Source organism: Tachypleus tridentatus, chromosome 9, assembly GCF_004210375.1.
Source record: "Tachypleus tridentatus isolate NWPU-2018 chromosome 9, ASM421037v1, whole genome shotgun sequence".
Lineage (NCBI taxonomy): Eukaryota > Metazoa > Arthropoda > Merostomata > Xiphosura > Limulidae > Tachypleus > Tachypleus tridentatus.
The window spans coordinates 152,503,736-152,528,982 of record NC_134833.1 but is presented as its reverse complement, the minus strand read 5'-3'; the positions used below and the strand labels follow the sequence as shown (position 1 = coordinate 152,528,982).

The following is a 25,247-nucleotide window of genomic DNA, read 5'->3' as shown; positions in this document are numbered from 1 at the left end:
TTTGTAGGAAAAAGTCATTGTTAGACTATTTTGGTTAAATTTGTTTTGTAGGAAAAAAGACATTGTTAGACTATTTTGTTTAAATTTGTTTTGTAGGAAGAAAGACATTGTTAGACTATTTTGTTTAAATTTGTTTTGTTGGAATGAAGACATTGTTAGACTATTTTATTTAAATTTGTTTTGTAGGAAGAAAGACATTGTTTGACTATTTTGTTTAAATTTGTTTTGTTGGAAAAAGACATTGTTTGACTATTTTGTTTAAATTTGTTTTGTTGGAAAAAAGACATTGTTTGACTATTTTGTTTAAATTTGTTTTGTAGGAAGAAAGACATTGTTACACTATTTTGTTTAAATTTGTTTTGTTGGAAAAAAGACATTGTTTGACTATTTTGTTTAAATTTTTTTTGTAGAAAAAAAGACATTGTTTGACTATTTTGTTTAAATTTGTTTTGTTGGAAAAAAGACATTGTTTGACTATTTTGTTTAAATTTGTTTTGTAGGAAAAAGACATTGTTAGACTATTTTGTTTAAATTTGTTTTGTAGAAAAAAACATTGTTTGACTATTTTGTTTAAATTTGTTTTGTTGGAAAAAAGACATTGTTAGACTATTTTGTTTAAATTTGTTTTGTAGAAAAAAGACATTGTTAGACTATTTTGTTTAAATTTATTTTGTTGGAAAAAAGACATTGTTTGACTATTTTGTTTAAATTTGTTTTGTTGGAAAAAAAGACATTGTTTGACTATTTTGTTTAAATTTGTTTTGTAGGAAGAAAGACATTGTTACACTATTTTGTTTAAATTTGTTTTGTTGGAAAAAAGACATTGTTTGACTATTGTGTTTAAATTTTTTTGTAGAAAAAAGACATTGTTTGACTATTTTGTTTAAATTTATTTTGTAGAGAAAAAGACATTGTTTGACTATTTTGTTTAAATTTGTTTTGTTGGAAAAAAAGACATTGTTTGACTATTTTGTTTAAATTTGTTTTGTTGGAAAAAAAGACATTGTTTGACTATTTTGTTTAAATTTATTTTGGAGGAAGAAAGACATTGTTAGACTATTTTGGTTAAATTTGTTTTGTTGGAAAAAAGACATTGTTAGACTATTTTGGTTAAATTTGTTTTGAAGGAAAAAAGACATTGTTAGACTATTTTGTTTAAATTTGTTTTGTAGGAAGAAAGACATTGTTTGACTATTTTGTTTAAATTTATTTTGTAGGAAAAAAGACATTGTTTGACTATTTTGTTTAAATTTGTTTTGTAGGAAAAAAGACATTGTTAGACTATTTTGTTTAAATTTGTTTTGTAGGAAGAAAGACATTGTTTGACTATTTTGTTTAAATTTTTTTTGTTGGAAAAAAAGACATTGTTTGACTATTTTGTTTAAATTTGTTTTGTAGGAGGAAAGACATTGTTAGACTATTTTGTTTAAATTTGTTTTGTAGGAAGAAAGACATTGTTTGACTATTTTGTTTAAATTTATTTTGTAGGAAAAAAGACATTGTTTGACTATTTTGTTTAAATTTGTTTTGTAGGAGGAAAGACTTGTTTGACTATTTTGTTTAAATTTATTTTGTAGGAAAAAAGACATTGTTTGACTATTTTGTTTAAATTTGTTTTGTAGGAAGAAAGACATTGTTAGACTATTTTGTTTAAATTTGTTTTGTAGGAAGAAAGACATTGTTTGACTACTTTGTTTAAATTTATTTTGTAGGAAGAAAGACATTGTTTGACTATTTTGTTTAAATTTATTTTGTAGGAAGAAAGACATTGTTTGACTATTTTGTTTAAATTTTTTTGTAGAAAAAAGACATTGTTTGACTATTTTGTTTAAATTTATTTTGTAGAGAAAAAGACATTGTTTGACTATTTTGTTTAAATTTGTTTTGTTGGAAAAAAGACATTGTTTGACTATTTTGTTTAAATTTGTTTTGTTGGAAAAAAGACATTGTTTGACCATTTTGTTTAAATTTATTTTGGAGGAAGAAAGACATTGTTAGACTATTTTGGTTAAATTTGTTTTGTTGGAAAAAAGACATTGTTAGACTATTTTGGTTAAATTTGTTTTGAAGGAAAAAAGACATTGTTAGACTATTTTGTTTAAATTTGTTTTGTAGGAAGAAAGACATTGTTTCACTATTTTGTTTAAATTTATTTTGTAGGAAAAAAGACATTGTTTGACTATTTTGTTTAAATTTGTTTTGTAGGAGGAAAGACATTGTTGGACTATTTTGTTTAAATTTATTTTGTAGGAAGAAAGACATTGTTTGACTATTTTGTTTAAATTTTTTTTGTTGGAAAAAAGACATTGTTTGACTATTTTGTTTAAATTTGTTTTGTAGGAGGAAAGACATTGTTAGACTATTTTGTTTAAATTTGTTTTGTAGGAAGAAAGACATTGTTTGACTATTTTGTTTAAATTTATTTTGTAGGAAAAAAGACATTGTTTGACTATTTTGTTTAAATTTGTTTTGTAGGAGGAAAGACTTGTTTGACTATTTTGTTTAAATTTATTTTGTAGGAAAAAAGACATTGTTTGACTATTTTGTTTAAATTTGTTTTGTAGGAAGAAAGACATTGTTAGACTATTTTGTTTAAATTTGTTTTGTAGGAAGAAAGACATTGTTTGACTATTTTGTTTAAATTTATTTTGTAGGAAGAAAGACATTGTTTGACTATTTTGTTTAAATTTATTTTGTAGGAAGAAAGACATTGTTTGACTATTTTGTTTAAATTTATTTTGTAGGAAGAAAGACATTGTTAGAATATTTTGGTTAAATTTGTTTTATAGGAAAAAAGACATTGTTTGACTATTTTGTTTAAATTTGTTTTGTAGAAAAAAAAGACATTGTTAGACTATTTTATTTAAATTTGTTTTGTAGGAAGAAAGACATTGTTGGACTGTTTTGTTTAAATTTGTTTTGTAGGAAAAAAGACATTGTTTGACTATTTTGTTTAAATTTATTTTGTTGTAAAAAATACATTATTTGACTATTTTGTTTAAATTTGTTTTGTAGGAAAAAGACATTGTTAGATTATTTTGGTTAAATTTGTTTTGTAGGAAAAAAGACATTGTTAGACTATTTTGTTTAACTTTGTTTTGTAGGAAGAAAGACATTGTTTGACTATTTTTTCTAAATTTATTTTGTAGGAAAAAAGACATTGTTTGACTATTTTGTTTAAATTTGTTTTGTTGGAAAAAAGACATTGTTTGACTATTTTGTTTAAATTTGTTTTGTTGGAAAAATGACATTGTTTGACCATTTTGTTTAAATTTGTTTTGTAGGAAAAAAGACATTGTTTAAATTTGTTTTGTAGAAAAAAAAGACATTGTTTGACTATTTTGTTTAAATTTGTTTTGTAGGAAAAAGACATTGTGTGACTATTTTGTTTAAATTTGTTTTGTTGGAAAAAGACATTGTTAGTTAAATTTGTTCAGATATGTTTTGTAGGAAAAAGACATTGTTAGACTATTTTGTTTAAATTTGTTTTGTTGGAATGAAGACATTATTAGACTATTTTGTTTAAATTTATTTTGTAGGAAGAAAGACATTGTTTGACTATTTTGTTTAAATTTGTTTTGTAGGAAGAAAGACATTGTTTGACTATTTTGTTTAAATTTGTTTTGTAGGAGGAAAGACATTGTTTGACTATTTTGTTTAAATTTATTTTGTAGGAAAAAAGACATTGTTAGACTATTTTGTTTAAATTTGTTTTGTAGAAAAAAGACGTTGTTAGACTATTTTGTTTAAATTTATTTTGTTGGGAAAAAGACATTGTTTGACTATTTTGTTTAAATTTGTTTTGTTGGAAAAAAGACATTGTTTGACTATTTTGTTTAAATTTGTTTTGTTGGAAAAAAGACATTGTTTGACTATTTTGTTTAAATTTGTTTTGTAGGAAGAAAGACATTGTTACAATATTTTGTTTAAATTTGTTTTGTTGGAAAAAAGACATTGTTTGACTATTGTGTTTAAATTTTTTTGTAGAAAAAAGACATTGTTTGACTATTTTGTTTAAATTTGTTTTGTTGGAAAAAAGACATTGTTTGACTATTTTGTTTAAATTTGTTTTGTAGGAAAAAGACATTGTTAGACTATTTTGGTTAAAATTGTTTTGTAGAAAAAAAGACATTGTTTGACTATTTTGTTTAGATTTATTTTGTTGGAAAAAGACATTGTTAGACTATTTTGTCTAAATTTGTTTTGTAGAAAAAAGACATTGTTAGACTATTTTGTTTAAATTTGTTTTGTAGAAAAAAGACATTATTAGACTATTTTGTTTAAATTTGTTTTGTAGAAAAAAGTCATTGTTTGACTATTTTGTTTAAATTTGTTTTGTTGGAAAAAAGACATTGTTAGACTATTTTGTTTTAATTTGTTTTGTAGGAAAAAGACATTGTTAGACTATTTTGTTTAAATTTGTTTTGTAGAAAAAAAGACATTGTTTGAATATTTTGTTTAAATTTGTTTTGTAGGAAAAAGACATTGTTTGACTATTTTGTTTAAATTTATTTTGTAGAATGAAAGACATTGTTTGACTATTTTGTTGAAATTTGTTTTGTAGGAAAAAGACATTGTTTGACTATTTTGTTTAAATTTGTTTTGTTGGAAAAAAGACATTGTTAGTTAAATTTGTTCAGATATGTTTTGTAGGAAAAAGACATTGTTAGACTATTTTGTTTAAATTTGTTTTGTTGGAATGAAGACATTATTAGACTATTTTATTTAAATTTGTTTTGTAGGAAGAAAGACATTGTTTGACTGTTTTGTTTAAATTTGTTTTGTAGGAAAAATACATTGTTTGACTATTTTGTTTAAATTTATTTTGTTGTAAAAAATACATTGTTTGACTATTTTGTTTAAATTTGTTTTGTAGGAAAAAGACATTGTTAGACTATTTTGGTTAAATTTGTTTTGTAGGAAAAAAGACATTGTTAGACTATTTTGTTTAACTTTGTTTTGTAGGAATAAAGACATTGTTTGACTATTTTGTTTAAATTTATTTTGTAGGATAAAAGACATTGTTTGACTATTTTGTTTTAATTTGTTTTGTTGGAAAAAAGACATTGTTTGACTATTTTGTTTAAATTTGTTTTGTTGGAAAAAAGACATTGTTTGACCATTTTGTTTAAATTTGTTTTGTAGGAAAAAGACATTGTTTGACTATTTTGTTTAAATTTGTTTTGTAGAAAAAAAGACATTGTTTGACTATTTTGTTTAAATTTGTTTTGTAGGAAAAAGACATTGTTAGTTAAATTTGTTCATATATGTTTTGTAGGAAAAAGACATTGTTAGACTATTTTGTTTAAATTTGTTTTGTTGGAATGAAGACATTATTAGACTATTTTGTTTAAATTTGTTTTGTAGGAAGAAAGACATTGTTTGACTATTTTGTTTAAATTTGTTTTGTAGGAGGAAAGACATTGTTTGACCATTTTGTTTAAATTTATTTTGTTGGAAAAAAGACTATGTTTGACCATTTTGTTTAAATTTGTTTTGTAGGAAAAAGACATTGTTTGACTATTTTGTTTAAATTTGTTTTGTAGGAAGAAAGACATTGTTTGACTATTTTGTTTAAATTTGTTTTGTAGAAAAAAAGACATTGTTTGACTATTTTGTTTAAATTTGTTTTGTTGGAAAAAAGACATTGTTAGACTATTTTGTTTAAATTTGTTTTGTTGGAAAAAGAAATTGTTAGTTAAATTTGTTCAGATATGTTTTGTAGGAAAAAGACATTGTTAGACTATTTTGTTTAAATTTATTTTGTAGGAAAAAAGACATTGTTTGACTATTTTGTTTAAGTTTGTTTTGTTGGAAAAAAGACATTGTTTGACTATTTTGTTTAAATTTGTTTTGTTGGAAAAAAAAACATTGTTTGACTATTTTGTTTAAATTTGTTTTGTAGGAAAAAGACATTGTTTGACTATTTTGTTTAAATTTGTTTTGTCGGAAAAAAGACATTGTTAGTTAAATTTGTTCAGATATGTTTTGTAGGAAAAAGACATTATTAGACTATTTTGTTTAAATTTGTTTTGTTGGAATGAAGACATTATTAGACTATTTTATTTAAATTTGATTTGTAGGAAGAAAGTCATTGTTTGACTGTTTTGTTTAAATTTTTGTAGGAAAAAAGACATTGTTTGACTATTTTGTTTAAATTTATTTTGTTGTAAAAAATACATTGTTTGACTATTTTGTTTAAATTTGTTTTGTAGGAAAAAGACATTGTTAGACTATTTTGGTTAAATTTGTTTTGTAGGAAAAAAGACATTGTTAGACTATTTTGTTTAACTTTGTTTTGTAGGAAGAAAGACATTGTTTGACTATTTTGTTTAAATTTATTTTGTAGGAAAAAAGACATTGTTTGACTATTTTGTTTAAATTTGTTTTGTTGGAAAAAAGTCATTGTTTGACCATTTTGTTTAAATTTGTTTTGTAGGAAAAAGACATTGTTTGACTATTTTGTTTAAATTTGTTTTGTAGAAAAAAAAGACATTGTTTGACTATTTTGTTTAAATTTGTTTTGTAGGAAAAAGACATTGTTTGACTATTTTGTTGAAATTTGTTTTGTTGGAAAAAGACATTGTTAGTTAAATTTGTTCAGATATGTTTTGTAGGAAAAAGACATTGTTAGACTATTTTGTTTAAATTTGTTTTGTTGGAATGAAGACATTATTAGACTATTTTGTTTAAATTTATTTTGTAGGAAGAAAGACATTGTTTGACTATTTTGTTTAAATTTGTTTTGTAGGAAGAAAGACATTGTTTGACTATTTTGTTTAAATTTATTTTGTAGGAAGAAAGACATTGTTAGACTATTTTGGTTAAATTTGTTTTGTAGGAAAAAATACATTGTGAGACTATTTTGTTTAAATTTATTTTGTTGGAAAAAAGACATTGTTAGACTATTTTGGTTAAATTTGTTTTGTAGGAAAAAGATATTTTTGACTATTATATTTAAATATATTTTGTAAGAAAAAGATACTCTTTACCTTGATTTGTTTGGATTTTCGCGCAAAGCTATACAAGGGTTATCTGCACTAGATGTCCCGAATTTAACAGTGGGAAGGCCAATAGTCATCACTACCCACCGCCAACTCTTGGGCTACTCTTGTACCAACAAATAGTGGGATTGACTGTAACATTATAACGCCCTTACAGCTGAAAGGGCGAGCATGTTTGGTGTGACATGAATTCGAACCCATAACCCTCGAATTATGAGTCGAGTGCCTTAACCACCTGGCCATGCCAAGCCTACTCTTTACCTATTTTGTTGTTGTTTTTTTTAGGTAAATAATATTATGCGGTTTGTTTGTACAGTGACTTATATGTGATGTATCTGCTGCTGAGATCCGTGTCCTATTTTCATAGACCTAGTCTTCGGACTCACACCACGAGAAACCGAGTTTCGATACCCGTGGTCAGTAGAGCACAGATAGCCCATTATATAGCTTTGTGCTTAATTCTAAACAAACAAAGAAATCAATTATCATAAAGAGTGAACTTTTTAAACAATCTTTTTGTAGTAATATTGCCCAACTGTTCCATGCAAGAATCTCAATTTCAATAAAACGTATTTGAAGAAGATGAAAGAAAAAAACATTTTCCAATCAGTTTCAAAATTGTATTCGAATATCAATCAATATTTATACGCAGGTCTTCCATTGAGGCAGTAACAACGATCTAAATTGTAACATAGCAAAGTAAGATTTGGAATAAAAGATTTAGAGACGTAATATTTAGAGAAGTAATTGAGAATTAGAAACATAATATGTAAAGACGTAATTAGTGACGTAAATAAGATTTTGAGACGTGAGCAAGATTTAAAGACTTAAGCTTTAGAAAAGCAAGTAGGATTTAAAGAAGTAAGATTTAGAAACGTAAGTAGATTTTAAAGAAATAAAATTTATAGATATAAGTAAGATTTAAATATGTAATATTTAATAACAATACGTTACTAAGGGTTACAAACTTAAGGTTCAGAAACGTAAATAAGTATAATTTAAAAACATAAGTGAGATTCAGAAATGTAATTAGGATTTTAAAAGGTAAGTAATGTCTTTTATGTTCTAGATCTGTCGCAGTCCAGTCCTGTAAAACGACTAATATTTTTTTTAATGAAACGATTTGGAACGAAAACATGTCCATTGCAATGGTTAAGCTCAAATTGTTGTAAATAACTGTTTGTTTTTGAATTTCGGCAAAGCTACTCGAAGGCCATTTGCGTTAGCCGTCCCTAATTTAGCAGTGTGAGACTAGAGGAAGGTAGCTAGTCATCATCACCCATCGCCAACTCTTGGGCTACTCTTTTACCAACGAGTAGTGGGATTAACCGCCACATTATAACGCGCTCCCACGGCTGAAAGGGCGAACATGTTTGGTGCGACGGGGATTCGAACCCGCAACCCTCAGATTACGAATCGTACGCCTTAATCCACCTGGCCATGCCGGGACAATAAATGATTATAATTATGTTGCCAGTATTTCCCAGAAAAATACAAAAAGGTTAATACCCCCCTCCAAATAACGACTTATCTTCGTTCTGTAGCTTATATTACTTACCGCTATGATCGTCTAGAACTATCTGTTCGTTGGATAAAGTGTTTCGACGCTGTTCGTGTTTTGTTAGCCTGAAGATGGCCTAAGATGGTCGAAACGTTGTTCTCTGCTTTATTAGTAAAAGTAATACCCATCCCAGCCGTTCTGAGATAAATAGATGCTGTTGATTCAGGAATTAGCTTAGATTTCGCAAGAGTTCTTTACTCGTAGAAAATGTAGAGTTAAACGTTATTCAAACTCAACAAAAGTAAATCCCGTTCAAAATAAGAAGTGAAAAAATTCCTTACAATATTTTGTGAAAATCAGCAGAACATCAACAGGTTTTGTTAACTAAAGTTCATCATTTTGTCCTCCACTAGAATTTTAGTTCGTTTATTTGTGTCATATGAGATGTCTTGGTAGTTCTGAATATTTAAACTATAGAACAGAAGTTACAATAGATAACGTTGCATTCGACGGTCATGCTGGTTAGGGTTCGATTTATATGCTAACTTTCATGAATAAATTGACTAAGGTATTGAAATTTGTGACAAAGATAATATTCGAGTACCATCTAGTGTCGTTTGAAGTTGCTATGTTTTTAATTACTATATTTATATTTAACTAAGTTTCATCGAGAAACAACGAAAAAGCTGTTTAACATTAAATAATGTAAGTTACTTCGCATCAAAACTGGCGGTACATAAAGTAGTTTCTTGTTTTGTTTTTATAGAATCCAACATTCATTATGACTAACTGAAGAAGCAACATCTTCAGCACATTCACATTTCCACTTCTATCTGAGTTGTTATGTTCTTTACTTTATGGTTCACAAACTTCGGCTGATTTTCGTAGGAAATAAATAAAATGGAGCAGGAATATGTTATTGTAACTCACAAAAATAAAACCCGATACTAATGTTTTATGAGAAGTGTGGCTGATTATAATACCGTTGCTCTAACAAACTATAACAGTTGTTGTTCGATGACCGAAGAAGGTCGAAACGTTGTTCACTCCTCTATGTAAAATATCTTCTCAACCCAAACGAGCCGTTTTTACATATATATTTCTCTACAAGTGGATTTTCTCGACATCACTGAAGAATACTGTTTGTTGCGTCCCAGCCAGACTGGTGAGATCTGGTACTGAGCAAAATGCTTCGTCGATACTGGTTAAGGTGAAAACAGTCTGGTTGAAATCCTACTATACATTCTTCTCAGAAAAACCTTAAAGGACCGAATAAACTAAATAGTTTTTTAAGAAATATATATATATATATATATAGAAACTTAATAATGCAAATATGATTAATTTTTACAGCGCTTCCCCAGAATGAGATAATTTGTTATTTGTATTAATTTTGTTAATGGTAGAATACTGTTGTCACTTAGTAGTTTGTTTTGAATTAAGCACGAAGATACTCAATGGGCTATCTGTGTTATGCTCACCACGGGTATCGAATCCTGGATTCCAGCGGTGTGAATCCACAGACGTACCGTTGTGCCAATGAGAGGCACGTACTGGGGATAAATTAGGACATGACAACGATGCAACTTTTAAACGTCTCTCTTCCATTCACTTGTGAATGATTTAGGGCAAAGATGAATGAAAACATCTGTATGAAAATACTTACGTATTCACAAAATAAAAACCTTTTAAATTCAAAGCAGATATTTTTTGTTCCAAAATGCACTTTGTCAGTTGATCATTGTTGTTGTTTTGTTTTTCTGCGTTGCCTTTATTACTAAAGAAACCTTCAAGACTTAATTTTTAATTATCATAAATTCCTTCACCTGGCGTCCCCCAGTGGCTCAGTGGTATGTCTGCGGACTTGCAACACTAACTTCCTGGTTTCAATACCAGTGGTGGGCAGAGCAGAGATAGCCCATTGTATAGCTTTGTGCTTAATTCAAAACAAAAACGTCACCTGGTGGAACAGCGCTAAGTCTATGAATTTAAAAACTCAAATTCAGGGCTTTGCTCTTGTAACTGGGTGAACTCAGCCCGCTGTGACTTTTCTATAAAAAAACACACACATGCTCTTAAAAAATATACATACGTACATACACACATTGATATATTTCATATTTTTGACAGATGAGTAGATCAGTTGTGGTAAAGACCACTGGTGATATATTATACTGAAAGTAGAGCAAAATTCAACGTTGTTCAAATTTAGTGTTGTCGTTTTTCTTTTTAATTTTTAACGTAAAAGTTTCAGTTTATGAAAATCATTCGCACGTTATTAATAAAACAATGCCCCCGGCGGGACAGCAGTAAATGTACAGGTTTAAAACGCTAAAATCCTTTGTGCAGCTTTACCTTAAAACAAACTAACAAAAGGTCTAGATTTGTCTCACATGCCATCTACCGGCGGGTTGTTGTTCCACTAAAGCCAGCTTACAAAAGAAGCCAAATATGTCGTAGCGAATCCGAAACTGTGTAAAATTTTGAACTGATGCTTCAACGAAAAATGTTTTATTAACGCCTTTAACTGTTTTAATTCCACTTTTAATAACGTATTAAATATTTAATATATCTTTATTTAAATCGTTTCCAATATCTTAAAATTTAATTTTTCGAACATTTCTAACCAAACTTGCCTGTACATATATGTTGTTCTGACAGACGTTAAAAGTAACACTTGGATAGACGAAAACAAAGAATAAACGTGGACGTAACAACAAACATCATATTATAGGTTTATTCTCTGCGAAGTTTCAGGCTTTCGTTCTTCCTTCGACAGTAGACACAGTTATAATGAAATTAGGCTTAACGAAAGGCGTCTGCCTGAATCGTTATACAAAATAAAATTATGAAACGTTTTGAGTCAGGCGTGTCAATTCATTCTTTATTACCTTTTAACCAAATATATATGTATGTGTGTGTGTCTGTAAATATATTAATATGTTAATGATATTTCGTAAATATTAACGCAACCTTACAAGTGAAAAAAAAATTATTCTTTGTTGATTTATTTTTACTCTTATTTTATCTGCTGCTATTTTCTTTGATTAAATTTTTAATCCATTCAACACCTCGATATTTATAAATATCTACTTGCATCCATTTTTACTACAATAAAACACTGAAAAGCAAAATATACCTAACCCTTGGGTGACATGGTAATCTGTTTCATTTTTAATTTTATATCCTAGTACAGTGAACCCGTTTCAACTTCTTTACTGTATCAGTGAACCACCTCATGTTAAAAATAGTTTTATCATGTGTAACTGGTGTATCATGTGTGTATTTTAATACCCTTACAGTTTGATTCTAGATTAAAGAAAATAAAATTGAAAATAGATTTAAATTTAGAAAATTATCTTACGATTTACTTTAATGTGAAGGATGGTGGTGCTTTGTTGAAACATGTCTGACAGTTTCAAAAGAAGATCCAGCTCCACATTTATTTGATTTCTAAACTTTGATTTTATATGTGTCTTTCCAACTGTAAATTAACTATCTTGTTTTTTTGCAATGGAAAGAAAAAGGTGCCAGATGCACAACAAATTTACATAATTTATGTTAATGACAGTTATTAATTTGGAACTTGTACATATTACAATATTAGTTTTATAATACCTTAGCATTTTAGTTTATTTGTTACTCTTTCAGTAAACGGAAATTTCATAAATTGGATGTAATACTGCAGAAGTCTTTAAATACTATAGCGATGTGGGATCTGTAGACCACAGTGGAACCTGTGCCCTAGAAAAAGCTGCAAAGAGAAACAGAGGGTAATAAAAACAAGCGTTCTTTAAAGAGATATAAAATGCTACAATTGCTCTAAATTATGGTTTCTATAATATTGTCTGCACTACGTTATTTAAATAAAAATAGAAAATATAACCCGTAGGCCTGATATTTGTGATAAAAATGAAGCTTGTTCAAAAATATTTCTCCACATTCCTTTCAATTAATTTTACACACGCACACATATTACAGCCAGAGTAAACTTTCAAAGGTGCTATTATAAATAAACAGAGTTCCAGATGCCCTAAAGCTTTTACGTTGATAGTATATCACGTTTGATAATAATGTATTTTTGAATACGACTTGCTGTGTAATTTCTATTCCAATTTCAAAACCTTTTAACGGTGCAGTTTTAATACTTTTAGACATCGTTTAGTTATAAAAAATATTACTTTTCTTTGTATGCACGAGTTGAGAAGTAACTCTTGAACGAAGAAATCCGTCAATTAAACTTACAAAAATGTATATATTTTTTTTTTATATTTCTTTTTTTCCAAAAGGAAATGGCGTGCCTTGTTTATTTCTATATGTGGTATGTGGATATGTGTTTTTTGTTTACCTCCTTAGTTACTGAATACCTTTTTTCAAACTTCCAGTATATTTCAAGTTTTGGTCATCAATGTCGAACGTAGGTCAAAGAGCTGTAGAGTTTCTTTTGTCGTGGTTACTCACAAAACTGGATGAATGACTCATTAAGTAGGTCACATGAGATCTTAATTAAGAGAGATCGATATAAAAAGAAACATTAATCTGCTCTAGCCCCCCCGTTAGTACAGCGGTATGTTTACGGACTTACAACGTCAAAATCAAGGGTTCGATTCCCCTCGGTGTTCTCAGCAGATAACCCGATGTGGCTTTGCAATGAGAAAACACACACACTAATTCGCTCTAATAGGGTTATACTGCTATAGACAAAGAATATGATAGCACAGGAAAGTGGCCTTATGTCACGTGGATGCTGTATTACCTAGAGAGAGAAAATTTAGTATGTATTTTCTTCTTTTGAAACAAATTCAGATTTATATTTTTAAAGACTTGATAAAGATTGCATTATATATATAGTTGTTAAGTTATAGATTCGTCATGCTCATTATGTGATTTAGATTCCTTGCTGGTCTTCAGACTTTAGAGAGTTAAATGACTGAATCGTGATGTAAATCATTTTATCACAGATGTTAGCTAAATTTGGTTCAATTTTGTCATCCACGAACGAAAAGCTTTATTAGTGCTCTTTATTTCTTAGAATACATGAGCACGTTTCCAAGTGTACACTTGACCTTTGATTTCGTTTAATTTGGTTTGTTAGAATTTGCATAAAGCTACTCGAGAGTTATCTGTACTAGCCACTCGTTATTTAGAAGTGATATGCTGAAAAGACGGTACGCAGTCAACACCACCACCTGCCAGCTCTTGGATTACTCTCTTCACCAACGAATAGTGAGATTGGCCATCATGTTACAATGCTCCTGTGGCTGAAAGAGCGAGCATCTTCAGAAACGATGATCCGAAACAGATAGTTGAGTGGAGCATCTTAAACACCAGGTTACGTCAGCCACCCCACTCTTCCTAGTGGGACCGCGGTAAGTTTGTGGAATTACGAGGCTAAAATCCAGGAAACAATTCTGTACAGCAGTGGACATAGCAGGAAGTCAATTAGTGTGTTGCTCTAAAACAAACATTTCAAAGTGGACTGTGAAGGCTTCGTTGTGTCACAAAGGTCATCGTTATTTTCTGACCTCTGTAATTGTGTCTTTTCTTTTGTATAGAGTATCAGTCAAATATTGGCGATAACTGAAGTTGTGACGAAATTTCCTGTTGTTTGTGGATCTGGCGATAACTGAAGTTGTGACGAAACTTCCTGTTGTTTGTGGATCTGGCAACGACAGTTTGAACTGCCTCTGAATACCACACGTATGTAACATTTATCGTTAACACCCACTAATTCATCTTTACGTGATATATAGACACATAAAATACAGATTGCTCTTGAATCGTCGTTTGTTTGTTTTTAGCAATTTATTTTGTTTTCACAAAAGACGATTTGTCGTATTCTGCACACTACAAGCAAACTGAATGGGTCTTACTCTTTAGACTAGGGTTAACACAAATGTGCCTTATTTCTTAGACTAACGTTAACATAAAATCAACGTGTCTTACTTTTTAGACTAATGTTAACATAAATGTGTCGTATTCTGCTGGTTATGATTAATATCCATTACAATCACTCAGAGAGATAAAAATAAATAAAGAAGATAAGCAGTGAAACAAACTTTACTCTCCTTATCATTGGATATTGTATCCTAGCAACTATGTGGAGTATACGTGTGTGTATCTCGGCTTTATTTCAAGAAATATTTGATTGCAAGATACTACGAGGGCTGTTCAAAAAATACGCGGACTGTTTGAATTGCGCGGCTCCAGTTGGTTCCAGGGGAATCCGCTTGGTGTCGCTAGATTCGCACAGATCAGCTGATTACGACGCCATTTCCCGATTGCAGATATCTTCATTTGTGTATTAGCTACGCGGTTTTAAGTGAAGTGCGATTTTTTCGTTTGGCGGATTTCAGAATGAATGACCTGAAGGAGCGACGACTTGCTGTGAAATTTTGTGTTAAACTTGGAAAATCTGCGACTGAAACTTTTGCTATGCTTAACACGGCTTACGGTGATGTTGCTATAAAGCGTACGGCATGTTTCAAGTGGCATGAACGTTTTAAGGATGGTCGACAGTCCATTGAAGATGATGAGCGTCCTGGACGTCCTTCCACGTCAACTGACGACCCACACGTCGAAAAAATAAACACCCTGGTCCGGGCAAATCGACGTCTGACTGTCAGGGAGCTTGCTGAAGAGTGTGGGATATCAGTTGGATCTTGTTACGAGATTTTGACCGAAAAATTGAAGATGCACCGCGTTGCTGCGAAATTCAGCCCTCAGAACTCGTGAGTTTTTGGCCAAACACTCGATCACTGTTCTTCTCCACCCCCCTACTCACCTGACCTTGCTCCTTGCGATTTTTTCTTGTTCCCCAAACTCAAAAGACCCTTGAAAGGAAGAAGATTTGAGACGATTCCCGAGATTAAGGCAAATGCAACGAAGGAGCTGGAGGACATTACAAAAGAAGCGTACCAGGACTGTTTCAACAAGTGGAAACACCGTTGGGATAAGTGTGTGCGTTGGGGAGGATAGTACTTTGAAGGGGTCCCAGACCTGTAACTTCTAAATAAAGTACATTTTGTTTTATGACGTCAGTCCGCTTATTTTTTGAACAGACCTCGTATGTTCTTTCTTCAGTCTGGATTTTAATTAAACAGAAAACGTTAATAATTTAAGTTATCCGCAAATCACCTTACCTTGGAAGCTGTTTCCCGCACTATTCCATGCGGAATACAAGGAATTTGAAGATCTAAAAAATTGTCAAAATAATATAAATACATGTTGTTTTCTTTTGCGATTGATAAAGAAAGTATTATGAAAACACTTCTCGTGAGTTCTCGTCTTTTATGGGAGGGAGAGTTAGCTGCTTCATAACTTTAAAATAACACATTTTAAGTCCTCAAATTTCGGAAAAATTAAAAATGAGTAATATTTTTTTACTTCGAAACGGCCATTAAAAATCACCACGTCTCTTAACTTATAACTTAACATGTCAGATACCCAAAAAGTTCAAGTATAACCATTCTTTATTCAGAATTGACGCCCAGAGGAAGGGTAATGAGTAACACCCGCGCCAAATTTTCGATTACTTTTAATAACACTGAGAGATGACGGACCTCTTCTTCAAATATCTATCCCCTTGTATTACAAAACGCTGAGAGATGACGGACCTCTTCTTCAAATATCTATCCCTTTGTATTACATAACGCTGAGAGATTACGGACCTCTTCTTCAAATATCTATCCCTTTGTATTACATAACACTGAGAGATGACGGACCTCTTCTTCAAATATCTATCCCTTTGTATTGCATAACACTGAGAGATGACGGACCTCTTCTTCAAATATCTATCCCCTTGTATTACAAAACGCTGAGAGGTGACGGACCTCTTCTTCAAATATCTATCCCTTTGTATTACATAACGCTGAGAGATGACGGACCTCTTCTTCAAATATCTATCCCTTTGTATTGCATAACACTGAGAGATGACGGACCTCTTCTTCAAATATCTATCCCTTTGTATTGCATAACACTGAGAGATGACGGACCTCTTCTTCAAATATCTATCCCTTTGTATTACAAAACGCTGAGAGATGACGGACCTCTTCTTCAAATATCTATCCCTTTGTATTACAAAACGCTGAAAGATGACGGACCTCTTCTTCAAATATCTATCCCTTTGTATTACATAACACTGAGAGATTACGGACCTCTTCTTCAAATATCTATCCCTTTGTATTGCATAACACTGAGAGATGACGGACCTCTTCTTCAAATATCTATCCCTTTGTATTACAAAACGCTGAGAGATGACGGACCTCTTCTTCAAATATCTATCCCTTTGTATTGCATAACACTGAGAGATGACGGACCTCTTCTTCAAATATCTATCCCTTTGTATTACATAACACTGAGAGATGACGGACCTCTTCTTCAAATATCTATCCCTTTGTATTACATAACACTGTCTCTACACATGTGATGATGTCATCGATAATTCCTTATTCCTAATTTCTTTTTTTCATAGTTTAATAAAATTTAAAGAGTTAGAAATACATGCACACACGTTACGCTTTTAATAACAGAGTTTGTTGGGTTGACTCTCAGCGTTATAACTACCTTGAGCCTGAAAATGCAAGAGTGTGTACAGAGATATAGCAGCTCGAACCTTGAACTTTCCAACACGTAGCCCTGTACGTTGTCTTGTTGACGAAAGTGATTTATATCATTTCTAAAAAAATGTTAGAGTCAATATGACTGTATTTTGTATACATTTGCAGTCTCTCAAACAGTATTTTCAGGTATTGCCTTGTTATAACGTATCCAAGACAACGCAAGTACATAATACAATGTATCGAAATCAACCTCAACAAACATGCATTTATTCGAGCCAGCTCAGAAACATGTACAATAATGGGGATAAAGGTCGGTAAATATAATATCAGGTACTGCTTGACAACTTCTAAGTTTTCATCTAAGCAGTGCCCAAAGTGCCTTTTGTATTTAATATTTCTTATCCTGATAGTGCTACGTTCACATAAAACAAGTCAGTCATATATCTGATCATTGTAAAACTGAGGGCTTCAAGACGCATATTCGTTATTTTCATTTTTTTAAACTATTATATCGAATGAGGCGTTCGAGTTCAGCATCACTTGACGTCAGTATGACGTCAAACCTCAGCAGAGACACAAATATATATATGTATACTGTTGGTACATTTAGCCACCTTACGACGCCATGTCAATTCAAATTAGTCTAAGCCAATTATCACAGCTTCACCTATAGGATCTGTTTAAAACCAATGCAAGTTGGTCTCTTTCAAAGTCATCCTGATCAGAACGATGACTATAGTGAAACCGACATCATTGTAAAATTACTTATTGGTGACCTGTAAAGTGAGCCACTTTGTGATAGATCTTGTCGTATCTTAAAAGTAACGTTTCTCATAGGGATCAAAGAATTGGTCAGAAGGTCAGAAAAAATGTGATAAAGATAAGAATGAAATATATCGTTATTGCAAATAATAGTTTTTTTATAATATTTTACCAAAACTAAAATATAAACATAAGAAATAGACCGTCGTCAAGATATTTTTAAAATTAGGAAGTGTTCAATACCAGTTTATTATACATACTCGATTTGATCTAACTATGTACGTTATCATCATTAGTTAACAGTCGTTATGATAGATATTAGAAGAAACATTGTCAGTTGGTGATTAAAGCAGCTGATAGTTGTATTTAAAAACGAACACAGTATCATGTGTAAGAATTAGTGGAAAAAACTACAGTAATCAGAACAAAGTGTCAGAAGTCTGATGTCAGAGAAACTAGTTTCGACCTTTCGAAGACAACGCGAGTTTGATGAGGACGCATGAACGTGTGAAAACTAGATTCTCTGATATCGGACTTCTGACAGTTTGTTCTGTTTACCGTGGTTTACACAAATTAATAGGTATTATAAGGAACATTATGTTGGGTAAAATGGTGATTATAGTAGTTAGTAGTCATTTTTAAGGTTACATTACATCGGTTTAGGTCTCCCGTATCTTTATGTAAGTTTACATTAGACTTGTGTAAGTTTTACATAATTATAAGTTTACATCCTTGTAAGTTTCAGGTATTTATAAGTTCACATTACACCCGTGTGTGATCATATATTTTTAGGTGTACATTATATCTATGTACGTTTCTCTTAATGATAAGTTTACCTTATATCTGTTTAAGTTTCAGGTATTTATATTAGATTCGTGTATGTTGTATGTGTTTACAAGTCTAAATTTCGCGTATTTGTAAACTGCTCAAGAGTTATCTGTTGGTAATGTTAACTGGCTTTTTTCATTCAAATTTATTAGTTTAAAATTAATGATGAATAGCACAGGTGGCACTTGTGTAGCTTTACGCGAATACCAGAAAGAAACGAACAAATTGTAAAGTAACTAAAATATATATAAACAGGAAACACTGGACATCCAAAGTATAATATATTAGTGTATTATGCTATGGTATCAGAAATTTCAGGTGAAAAAACAAACAAAAACACTCGGCGAGGTTACAACCCAGTATTACAACTGTTTATTTGTTTTTTAATTTCGCACAAAGCTACACGAGGGCTATCTGTGCTAGCCGTCCCTAATTTAGCAGAGTAAGACAAGAGGGAAGGCAGCTAGTCATCACCACCCACCGCCAACTCTTGCGCTACTCATTAACCAACGAATAGTGGGATTGACCGTCACATTATAACGCCCCCATGTTCGGCGCGACGGGGATGCGAACCCGCGACCCTCAGATTACGAGTCGCACGCCTTAACACGCTTGGCCATGCCGGGCCGTGTTTCAAATTTAACCAATAAAAATTACAAAAATGGAGTAAGTTTCCAATGTCACACAATGGAAACCAAACGTAAAACAATCGTTTTTTTTTATTCCGTGAAAATCTCATGAGTGTTCCAACACAAACGCAAGACACTTTTATTGATAGCTGTGTCCACAAAGAAACACTCCAATAAAATCTACGCTGTGACGTGATGTTGTGATGATAGCTTATATTTAAACTAAAATTTCAAATAAAATATATTTTTTCTCTCACGGACGGTGAACATTTTTGAATGCGAACTATGAGAACATTGTTTTTGAAATGTCTGATAATTCCAGGAAAGGCCGCAGGTCTAATAATCCTGTATAAGAACTAGCAGTGATACCTGTCCAGAGGGCTAACTTTTCTGCTATTACAGATAATTATAAAAATGTCTTAAATATAATTACACCAAAATTAGAATCTACAATATGCTCAATAAATCAAAGCTAGCTGAAACAAAAATACACACACACACACACACACATTCCAGAAATAAATGCTAACAGAAACACACCAGTATTATGTACACTCGTAACACAAAATAAACTACGATGTATATATTTATGAATAGGTCGCACGGTCACAGCAACTAAATAAATAAACTTTAATGCCGACAAAACAAATCTAGAAACAACCAATCAGCTCAAATGTATAGCAAAACAAAAATCGAATCACAGAAAGTCAACTAACATTTGTGTGAATAAAAATACGTTCTTACATTTTATACAACTGTACAGATGGTTTCACATTTTTAATAGAAATAGCTAAAAATAAGCTATAATAGCTCATAGCTGTTATTACACACATCATACACTCATTATTAAGCCTAAATACCACACAATCAAATAACAATATAACAAAAACCATGTAAAAAGTAAAAGTCACCTCAATCCAACGATTCATCTATATTGGCCATAGTGTAGCTTTCGTGGACATGGCCCTGAAAATGAAATAATAAATTGAAAATAATATAAAAACATTCCAAGCTTCAATTGAAATAACAATCAGGAAGCGAGGGAGGAAAGAGATGACACCTGACCCTTCAAGGTCCGAAATGAAAGTGATTAACTGCTTCCGTGACTTATGGAACAATATTCGTGTGCAATCACCTACCTCCTGGACAACACAGTGGTCCATGATAACATATGATACAAGCCATGTCTCTCAAGTTGCAATTGAGCGTAGTGATTTTGAAATGCAAACGGTGCTTAAAATTGATGTGTTTTTTTCTTAAAAGGATTGCACTTTACGACTTCCTGGTGCGAAGTCACCCTTTTCAGCCATCATACGAGCATGTAAAGCACTTTAAAGAAAAATGATATTTGTATGGGTCAAACAAGGGAAAAACTTGAGCTGACCAGAAGAGAAAGCGGCGCCAGGATATCTTCGTTGGTGGGCTGAGGTAAACTGTGGAGGGGCTTCCCAAAATGCCATCAATATGAAGTATAGTTGGTAAATTATAATAATGTAAATACCAAGGTATATTTCAGAAAGGTGTGATATTTTGAACTGCGTTTTCAATGCAGTTTTCATTGGAAACTCATACTCTGATAAATAATTAATTATTACAAATTAGAAATAATCTGTTTATGAAAATATGTGTATATGTAAAAGAGGAAGCTCACCTAAATTCCACCCAAGGTAACACATAATAATAAAGAAAATCAAGATTAGTTTAGATTGAACATTTAATATACCATTAAGAGTAAAGCTACAAATCAAAAGAAATATAACATAAAGACATAGGTTACATAGCAGAAACGAATTATCCTATGTGAAATTAATACACTCTGAGGAAAAGTAAGGTCACTATAAGGCTAACTATCTTTCATCATGTTGTGTTTATAGTCAATATTACTTCAAAACAATGTTCCTGTTCTGGTGATTGGCAGCAAATGTGTCTATAACAGTATTAATATCGAGTTGTTTTACCCTCCTGGAGTTTACTGATATGAGAGCAAGGTTGCTGGTGCAGTTGTTACCACTGCTGTTGAACAAGTATGTCTTGAGAAGTTTCAGACAGGAGAAACTTCTCTCACAGGCAGCTGAAGTGACAGGCAGGGTCACAGCAATGCATACAAGTTTGTGGAGATCCATGAAGGCATCCTTGTATGGCTCCAGCATGTTTGCAAGCTCCAATGGTGTGTATACTTCCTGCCCCTTGTCTTCCTGGCAATTAGCCGGTTCAACTGGTGGACCTCCACTGCGAGGTCATCCCAGCCGGTTCAACTGGTGAAGCTCCACTGCGAGGTCATCCTTAGCCTGTTCAACTGGTGAAGCTCCACTGCGAGGTCATCCTTAGCCAGTTCAACTGGTGGACCTCCACTGCGAGGTCATCCTTAGCCAGTTCAACTGGTGGACCTCCACTGCGAGGTCATCCTCTGCCACACCATAGTTTGCTGCCATTTCTAAGAGTGCTTGTTTGTCTAGAAATATGGAGTGTTTGGGGTTCAATGCAGTTGCACCCATTATTTAAATCTAAGGAAAAATATATAACATACATACTATTGGGTCATTTCATGAATAAGGAACAAATAGCAACTAAACGTAGTTCAACATTACGAACAACTGCTCTGCGGCATTGAAATCACCAAATTATATTAATAGCACATGAAAATCCAGAACATATCCGTGAAATATTGTTAGAGAAAGTGTTTATTTGTAACCATATAGCACAAGTACTTAATTAGAGGGTAGTGATAATGTAAAATTACAGGGCTAATTAGGGAACACAAATACAGCTTTGATAGGGCATGTTGTAAAACTTTGGGCAGCTAATGGGAGTGAGCGGGGGTGTGTGTGGCGTGCGGTTGGCATCTGGATCTCGATCGGGCTGAGCCGATCGTTAGCCGTACGTAGAGCGTACACCATGGTCAGCGGCTCGGAGATCATACGTTTAAGGCGTTCGAAGCAGGAATCGCGCGCTGGAACAAAGTAAACCCGTGGCCTGGATATTGAACGGTCATAGTAGCACCAAAACAAAATGTCTAAATTTCAGTTGACCTTCATAGAAAGGCTGGTTTCTTCATAAGTTCACATTATTCATACAGGTCAAACTGTGATTGTGATATTGTTCTTATTATCATAAGTGTGACAAGCACCTGTTACAATAATGTAACTACTACATTACATTAAATTAGGAATTTCTAAATAGCCCAATGACAACTTCAAAATTCATTCTAGAATTGTTTAGAAATATTATTTGGTCAGTTAATATGTAAGGTTATTATCTAATCATAAGTATAACATTAATTGGATTGTAAGTCACAATTTTAAGTGTATGCCACAATCATCAGTACAATTTTGGATGGCTGATACACAATGCAAAATGATTTCACAGAGGACACAACACCGGCTAAATGCTTCATAGTTTTGACCTATACACAATACACTTATACATGCATGCTATGTTTTACTTTTCAATAAAAGATAAATGAAATTAATGGGTAAATACCTGTGAAACCTTTGGTTTATCAAGTAAAATCCCTGATAATCTGTTGTAACTTGAAGTCAATGTGGTTGTCTAATCTTCGTCAAAGCTCAAGATAGAATGGCATTACACAGGGGGCGGCAACACAGAGCATGAGTTTCAGTGTATTCAGTACGTTGTTATGGGACGCATGACACATACTTCCGTCTCAGAAGAAGAACTGCATCCGAAAGTGTGAGTCTCAGCAGACCCACGTGCGGTTCACGCACCACTACAGCACGTGATGATCGCCTGATCCTCACTATTGCTCGTCGAAACTGTACGATGTCCTCCAGGTCGATTGTTTCTAGGTTACGTGCGCAACAACTGACCTGGATTTCACGCCAGACGATTAATGAACGGCTGGTACAAGCTAGATACAGAGCAAGACGAATGGTAAAGAAACCTAATCTGACAGCTAGACATCGCAACAACTGACTGCAGTGAGCTCAGCGATACCGTAACCTGACGATCGCACACTGGAAACATGTAGTTTTTCCTGACGAATCCAGATTTCTGCTGTACCCCATTGATGGATAGATACGAGTGCACAGGCTTCCTGGAGAACAGCTGGATAATGAAAATGTTCAACCCAACGTCGCAGGAGGCGGGGGTTCAATGTACGTCTAAGGTGCATTCTGTTCTGCAGCTGTCAGCCAGTTGGTCATTCTATATCAAAACGTCACTGGTGCTGTGTATCAGAATATCCTGGATCGCCACTTACTACCATTTGTCCAGGGTATTTTCCAGGACAATTTCCGGCTGCAGTAGGACAATGCATCGGCTCATAGTGCTCGCAATGTACAAGATTTCTTGCAACATCGTGGTGTGTTAGTCCTTGAGCAACTACCTGTAAGCCCAGATACCAACCCGATGGAGCATCTCTGGGATGAACTTGACTGTGCAATAAGGAAAATGAACGATTCTCCTACAGCAATTACATCAAACATTGACTGAAGAGTGGAACAGAATGAATTCCAAATCAAAGACTCGTAACGTTAGTTGAGAGTATGCCACGCAGCACGTAAGGCTACAGACGTTAGTGAGTTAAATATTCTGATGTGAATATAATTGTTGCACGTTTACTGAAACTATCAGATTGATAATAAATATTTTAACAAAATGACGGTCTTATTTATTTTGACTAAGAAGTGAAGAAAAAAGTCCATTTCTGGTGGTACAGATCTTAAGTTCCACAGAAATTTCCATAAAAAAGACATAATTATGAAATATTACATGAATGTTCATATTATAAACCTACTTACCAATAATTAGCAAAGGAAAGACATTGCACACATTAAAAACACAAGAAAAATAAGAAATGAGGGACAAACAAGCTCAATATATCACATGTAACAACCTTTTTGTGACAACAAAATATCACATGTAACAACCTTTTTGAGCTGGAGTGTATAGTAGATACAGTGATGTATTTTTAAATCCCTGTAAATATGTCGTATGCTAACCTACTATATATCTTCTAACTGCTTGTGTTAATATATAAAAAGTTTCATCTAGTGCTGTTTTCACACAACGTTGGTTAATGTTTTAAATTCCTTTCACTTTAGCTACCTATAGTACAACGTCATTCACCTAAGGTATTACCTTTTATCTTCACGTGGAAAAGATAACTGTAAGGCCACCATGATATGTAAAGATAGACGGATATTTTTTCCGATAGTGGTCAGATGGATTCCTATAGGTAGCGACCTTTTTTGTATTTCATGTATATAACTCTAACTACTTTGTGTAAGTCCATCTTTAGTGATTAAGGTAGTTAATGTGAAAACTATTCAGTCTGGTACAAGATACCAGAGGATTCAATCTGGAATATGATTGTAATATTTGAACTATGACCTTAAGAGATACACTTTGGAATTGAGATTACTGAATTAGTAGTAACACTCCAGTAAAGACAATTGTTTTTGGTGACCAGTTAGGTATATAATTTAATTGTCTTTTATCTCAAACAAAAATTATTTATTGTGATTGTTTCTATGTGTCCACTTTTCTTTATTTATTATGACTTTATTAGGCAGAGAGAATAGAATTATCTCACAGTATCTTGTCATTATTAGCAGACCTGTCTTGTTGGTCTGCACAGAGTTAGTCTTAACCGAAAGTAAAACAGAATGAACAAGTAAGGAAAAAATATTGGTGTCTTGACCAAAGGATATCTTATTGACCAGAGGATATCTTATTGTAAAGTTTCTGTATTTTATCTATTGTGTGTGCCAGTCCATTGAAGATACTAGCATTTTGTACAGCACGAAGGAGAGATTCTGACATATGTTCATAATACTCTACCCATAAAATTCAACTTCAGTACAAGAAAAATACAAACAAATGAGACACATCATAGTGGTTTGGTACCTGATAAGTTCAAGATTTATTGGGATAGTCTCTTTATGAATCCTAGAACTTTGCCAGCGAGAACAATCCCTACTCGGGCTTTGGTCGTAGCCAC

The 25,247-nt window shown here is 32.2% G+C and overlaps 1 protein-coding gene across 1 annotated transcript in view; it reads right to left on the bottom strand.

Annotated features, from left to right (window-relative positions):
- The window catches only part of LOC143227528 (dynein regulatory complex subunit 5-like), a 68,159-nt gene extending 47,689 nt beyond the window's left edge, over positions 1 to 20,470 (bottom strand). Inside the window, exons 1-2 of the mRNA XM_076458969.1 lie at positions 20,425 to 20,470; positions 15,648 to 15,700 (exon numbers count right to left, since the gene is read on the bottom strand). Of these exons, the coding sequence (XP_076315084.1) occupies positions 15,648 to 15,700; positions 20,425 to 20,470 (99 nt within the window). The remainder of the gene's footprint in view (positions 1 to 15,647; positions 15,701 to 20,424) is intronic.
- Positions 20,471 to 25,247: the final 4,777 nt, after the last annotated feature.